The following is a 6,308-nucleotide window of genomic DNA, read 5'->3' on the forward strand; positions in this document are numbered from 1 at the left end:
TCATTTCCTCTGGGAACCTCCTGCTCTGGCCTGCCCGTCTCTGGAGCCTAACTCTGAGTTCTCACACAGGCCTACCCCCTCAAGTCCCGCTGTGGGCAGCGGGGGCAGGGACCTCAGAGACCAAAGATCTGCATTCGAGTCCCCGTCTGCCATTGGTCCGCCCTGTGACTTTGGCCCGCCTAGTCATTCCATTTCACTGCCTGTATTTCTTCACTGGTCACACATGGAAACTTACACCTTAAATAATAATAAGAGTTCACTGCTTAGGCTCAGAGAGGTTATGTGCTTTGCCAAAGGTCACACAGCTCTTGAGTGGTAGAGCTGATGAGGAAGGCAGTTGACCGTACAGCCTGGCACATGCTTACTAACACCCCCTCTTTTCCTTTACTCTCCTTCTCACTTCTAACCCTTCTGGAAACTCAGGCTCAGGCAACTTTCCCCTCCAATGACCCCAAGGGAGAAATTCCCCTCCTTCCACACCCAGTCCCCTCTTAGGAAAAATGTGGGCTGACAATGGTTGGATTTGCTTTTGCAGGTGCTGTGGGCAGGGAGGGAAAAATATTGAACACTTCTGAGCCTGCAGGGGCCCTGGTGCAGAGGGAGTCTCCTGGGAAGAGAGAAGTGGGGGCAGAGTCCAATCACCAAACGAATGACCTGAGTCCCCAGTCAGGCCTGCACTGATTTTGAGGGAATAGGACAGGGACTCAGGGGGTGTGTGTATGTGCACGTGCAACAGCTGCCCTCAGTCTAAGGGTTTCTCCAGGGAACAGGGGACCCATTAGGTTCCTGACATCTGGGGGCAGCCACCTCTACCTCCCCAGCCCCCCACTGCTGCCACTCAGCACAGGAATAAGACGTTGGTCTAAGAGCTGGGCCAGGCTGCTTTGGAGGCACTCTTGTGAGAGGCACGTATGGAGGATGTGATGCTGGCTGAATTCCTGTCCTTGGAGTCTCATATGTGGGGACCCCCACCCCACTTGCTATGGCACACTCGGCCTCAGCCTGTGACCCCAGGTGCTCCTGGGGAATTCCTCTTCTACTTGCATCAAAGCCCTCACTCCACCCATAACACTGCCCAGTGGCCATCCACCCCGTCCTACAAGGACCCATGGGGTTGGGCAGGTGGAGAGGGACCTTTTTCCATTTTCATTTCATCCGCCTGCAGGTAAGGACTTGGTGCCTTGTCTAAGCGGGCTCCACGGCAGGTCCTCAGAACGTATGAAGATGAGCGAGACGCATCACTCCGTTCTGGATCTGGCCTACAGTGCAGAAGGCACACCCACTGCCTCTTCCTCTTGGTTTGTCCCAACTTCCCTGAGAGGACCCAGAAAGGGAATCTGTTGTTTGCAAAGCAGAAAAATGAAAGCTATGGGTCCAGTTGACAGTGTGGAATATGAGTCATTTGTGAGGCACAAGACAAGACTGTCACTGGCCGCAGTACTCAGTCAAGCGCCAGATCTGCCATCTGCAGGGGCTGGGTCCTGACACAGTGGCCAGAACAGGTCGGCCAGGCGGCAATGCTGCGGGAGGCCGGACCCTCCGCCGTAGGGTTGGAGCCTGGCGCCCCCTGGTGGCACAATGCAGCCCCTGCGGCCTCACCTGAGGGGCGTGGGCACCAGCACCGGTTCACCAACTTCGTTTTGCAAAGCGGGAGCCAGGGCCAAGGCTGCCCAGACAGACAGACTGACCTCCCTATTTGCTTTTGGGATATAAACTTTTGTCTGGTGAGGCATTATTGTTCTTGTTACCAGAAACCAGGATTGAGAGGAACTGACATAACACTGACATTTAGAGATCCTCTTTATCCTCCCTATCTTGAGGAAAATCAAAGCTCAGAGGGGCTAAAATTATTTCCCCAGGATCACACAGAGCCCACAGCAAAGCCAGGATTTGGACCTCTAAGCCCGCTGTGTTAGATCCCTGGGGTCACACTTCCAGGTGTCACACCCCCTACGACTCCCCCAGAACACACACACTTTTGGTGTCTTGTTCTGGGACAATAGGACCTCAGAGGCAAAAGGTCTTTGGCTCCCCACTGGGGCTTCAGTGTGTCCTTCAGATGCGCCTGGTCCTGCTCCTTGCCCTGAGCAGGGGAGGGGGCTGGGGGTTGAGGAAGGGATGCCTGAGCAGGGCAGGCTCAGAGGCTCCTGGGGGTGGCGGTGATGTTGGGATGGTGGGGTTGAGGCCTAGACAGCTGTGTGGTCTCAGGCAAGTCTCTTCACCTCTGTGAACCTCATGTTTCTCAGCCAAAAAGAAATGGAAAATTATAGCAATAGTTTGACAGCCCCACTTAGGAAAAAAAGTTCAGATTTTGGAATTAGACTTTGTTTCAAACTCTGGATTTCCCACTGACTAGTTACCTGGCCTTCAGCTAGTCACTTAATGCCTCTGAGTTCCTGTCTACATTTGTAAGATGGGTTGGTTGGTGCAGGGACTCAGTGAGGTGATAGGGAGCATGTTGGAAAATTCAAGGCTTTATGATGCCAGCTTTATCACGGTGTTGGAAAGGAGCTCTGGGATGTGCCTCTGGTGTCTGCTCCCCCTCCCCACTCCATTCGCCTGACCCCAGGCACATGGGTTCTCATTCGCACCCCACACACCAGCCGGGCAGTAGGTCTCTCCCTGCCTGTGTCCTCAACTCTTTTGCACACTTAAGGCCTCTCCCCACCCGACCCTTGGTCTCACTTTGTTCTAGTCACAATCTGGAAAGGAAGTCCTGACTCTTCATCCTGGAGTCTCCGAGCCCCAGGCTCAATCTTATGCTCTGAGGGAATTTGTTTGAGGATTCCTGTTAATCCCTGGGAGGCAGTCGGGGCTGTTCTGAGGCTGGGACCAGAACCTTTCAGTAGCTGGACGTCCCCATTCTTTTTGAACCAAGCCTGCTCTGGTGCCCAAAGGTGGATGGCGGCCCACAGGAGACTTACTGTGGCCCACTTTTACCTGTTATAGTGCTGGTCTGGTACCCACAACACCGCCCTGTCCCCCTCCCAGCCCTGGCCCCAGGGCCAGCTGTCATAGGTACCAGGGAGACAGTGGGAGGAGGGGGTGAGGGCTGGGGAATGAGAGAGGCTGACAGAAGGCGGGGACTCTGGGGGACTGAGGACTATAAAGGGGCACCGAGGAGGGCAAGGACACATATCCGGCCCTTAGGACTCAGGGTAAGTGGTCCTCGGTTGGGGGGGAGGCAGGGCCCTGGGTGGTCCTTGGGACTAGGGTCTGGGGTGGGGGAAGGAATTGATGCTTTGCAGAGCAGCGGGCTGGTGTTGGGACATCTGGGGCCCTGCTTGGGTCTCGCTCTACATCTGGCTGAACCTATCACCCTGGAAGAGCAAGCAGTCTGCTGACTAAAGACAAAGCATGCATGGGGAGTAAGGGGTGGCCGTGCACACAAATGTGAGTGATGGCGACCTTGTGAGTGACGGGGTCCTGTGCCTATCGGCTGAGGGCGATCCAGGCAACAGTGTCTTCTCCAGGACCTGCACTTGAATGTCTATCCAGGTGGAGGGGCAGGGGCAGACCCACAGGCCCTGGATCCCTGTCCTTTGGCTCACAAGTTCATTCTGTGTGCTCCTACTGTGTGAGCCAGAGCACCCCTTCATCCCACCCTGCGTCTGCCTCCTCAGAGCCACTGGGCTCTGGATGTCACGAGTCCTGGGTCTCCTGCCCCATGTCCCCACCTTCCCTGCTATGCTTTCTGACGTTGCTGGGGGCCTGTCCGTGCTCTCCAGGGTGGTGTCTGGGAGGTGGGTGGTCACATTCAAGCAGCCCTTTGCTCTGTCCCTTTGTCCCCAGGATTGGAGACATGGGTGAAGGGCTAAGGACCCGGGCAGGTGGGCTCTGTCCTTTCTCACCTTCCTGCTCCTTGCTCCCCAGATGCCTGCGGCCTGCCGCTGCCTCTTCCTGCTGCTCCTGTCAGCCTGTGTGGCTCTGTTGCTGCAGCCGCCACTGGGTACCCGGGGGGCCCCGCTGGAGCCGGTGTATCCGGGGGACGATGCCACACCAGAGCAGATGGCCCAGTACGCGGCTGAGCTCCGCAGATACATCAACATGCTGACCAGGCCCAGGTGCGTGTGAGAGAGGGAGAGAGAGAGCCCGGTCCCTGTGGCCCTGGGCCACAACCCAGCCTCAGCCCCTGCCACGCTCTTGGGAAAGCAGAGCAGCTCCACTGATCCCTGGGGCCCGGGTGGGATGGTGCCCAAGGGTGGGCACAGTGCTTGCCCCACCTGCCTCTCCCCTCCCAGGTATGGGAAAAGAGACAGAGGAGAAATGCGGGACATCCTGGAATGGGGCTCCCCCCATGCAGCTGCCCCCAGGTAGGTCTGCTTCCCTGCCCTGTATGCCTAGATCCCTGGGGCTGGAAGAGGGGCAGAGCGGAGAGAACACAGGCCCAGTGCTGGCCTGAGGTCTCCTGGGGGCACAAGGACTGTCCACTCCCCCTGTTGTGTTCTCCCCTCTCCTCACAGGGAGCTGATGGACGAGTAATGCCACCTCCAAGTAATGCCACCTCTGCCTCTCAGGCCAATGCCAGCCTACCTCTCCCCTCTGCACCCCTGGCCAAAGCTTGCTCCCTGCTCTCACACACAGACTAAATAAAGCAAGTCAAAGTCATAGCTTCTGTGGGTGTGTGTCTCTGTGGACCCCTGGTGGGGGCAGGAGCAGGCCAAATACATGGGAGAGATGGGGAGGGGAGGCACAGAAGGGAAAGGAGAGTACTGTCAGTGATGCAGAAGGCCTGTGGGTCCTCTGAGCCATTCAGCTCAGAATCTCAGGGAGCCAGGGACTCCTCCCAGGCCATTCAGCAAGTCAGTGAGGCTTGACTCTTCCGTTTCAGCACGTCTAGACCTTCCAGATCCGCAGCCTGATGATGGCCATGCCCCCAAACATATCCCCTGCCAATGTATCTAGGCAGTAGGTGAAGTTCTAATGTGTATCAAAGTGTCCTTGGCACAGGGGGTGGGGTGCAGGGGCAACGACCCAGCATGGAGGAATGGCTGGTGCTAAGTCAGACCTCTGACTTCTGGGCAGGTCAGAGATGTGTCACTGTGTGTGTCCAGTAGGATCATGGCTCATCAGGGGGCACAGGCCCCACAGAAGCATGGCCAGCAGGGAAGGACTGTGATGGGGAGGGCCTGGAGATGGGGTCCTATACAGACTGTTGGGAAAATGAGCCTACTGTGTGCCGGGGGGATGCGGGCACGTTCAACCCTCCCAACAACCTAGTGAGGGGGATGCTGTTGCCCTCACTCTACAGTGGGCGAGACTCAGGCTCAGTGAGGTGTGGCTGCTTATCCCAGGTCCTGCACAGACAGCAAGCTAGTACAGGCTATGTAGCACCTGCTCTAAGAGTCAGAAGAACTTGGCTCTGATTCTAGGATCTGCCACTCCCTGTGTGCTGGGAAGCAGGGCTACAACCTCTCTGAGCCTCCCATCTGTCAAGATGGAAGGATGATAGGGTTGCAGTGAGGATGACATGAAATAACATGTATGAAACGTTGACTGTGGGGGGCGCCTGGGGGACTCAGTTGGTTGAGTGTCTGATTCTTGATTTAGGCTCGAGTTACGACCTCAGGGTCCTGGGATTGAGCCCTGCATCAGGCTCCCTGCTCAGTGGGGAGTCTGCTTGAGATTCTCTCTTTGCTCCTCCCTCTACTCACACATACTCTCTCTCTAAAAAAAAAAAAAAAAAAAAATCTTAAAAAAAAAAAAAAAAACAAGACAACCCAGGTATTTGCAGCTGGAGGGAGTAAAAATGCTGAGAATCCCTTGAACAATTCCTCTTTCAGCAAGTAAACCCATAGATGTACTATTATGATCTCTATGTGTACCGATAAGCTATAGTACTGATTTGTTGGAAATTTAAATTTCAGTCAAATGCCATTACTTAAAAAAAATAGAAAAGAAATATTAAGCGTGGTTCTTGACTCAGGTAAATGCTCAGTAAACAGGAGCTTTTCAGAGGCCGATGTGCCCCTGGCCAACCAGCTGTTTCCATGAAGCATGCCAGAAAGACCAGTGGAGAGAAAACACGGGCTTCAAACATGTGAAGCTCTCCATCTGATGCAAGAGGGGTACAGGGAACTCCATGTGGCTCCTGTTTTTTTTTTTTAATTTTTATTTATTTATGATAGTCACAGAGAGAGAGAGAGAGAGAGGCAGAGACACAGGCAGAGGGAGAAGCAGACTCCATGCACCGGGAGCCCGACGTGGGATTCGATCCTGGGTCTCCAGGATCGCGCCCTGGGCCAAAGGCAGGCGCCAAACCGCTGTGCCACCCAGGGATTCCCCCATGTGGATCCTGGATGGGGCTC

The 6,308-nt window shown here is 55.3% G+C and overlaps 1 protein-coding gene across 1 annotated transcript; it reads left to right on the top strand.

Moving 5' to 3' along the window:
* Positions 1-3,873: 3,873 nt before the first annotated feature.
* Positions 3,874-4,482, top strand: PPY (pancreatic polypeptide). Its single transcript, XM_055318189.1, has 3 exons — positions 3,874-4,064; positions 4,242-4,313; positions 4,464-4,482. The coding sequence occupies exons 1-3, from the start codon at positions 3,874-3,876 to the stop codon at positions 4,480-4,482; spliced, it is 282 nt and encodes a 93-aa protein (XP_055174164.1).
* The last annotated feature ends 1,826 nt before the right edge of the window (positions 4,483-6,308 follow it).

Source organism: Nyctereutes procyonoides, unplaced genomic scaffold (genome assembly GCF_905146905.1).
Source record: "Nyctereutes procyonoides isolate TBG_1078 unplaced genomic scaffold, NYPRO_anot_genome, whole genome shotgun sequence".
Classification (NCBI taxonomy): Eukaryota; Metazoa; Chordata; class Mammalia; order Carnivora; family Canidae; genus Nyctereutes; species Nyctereutes procyonoides.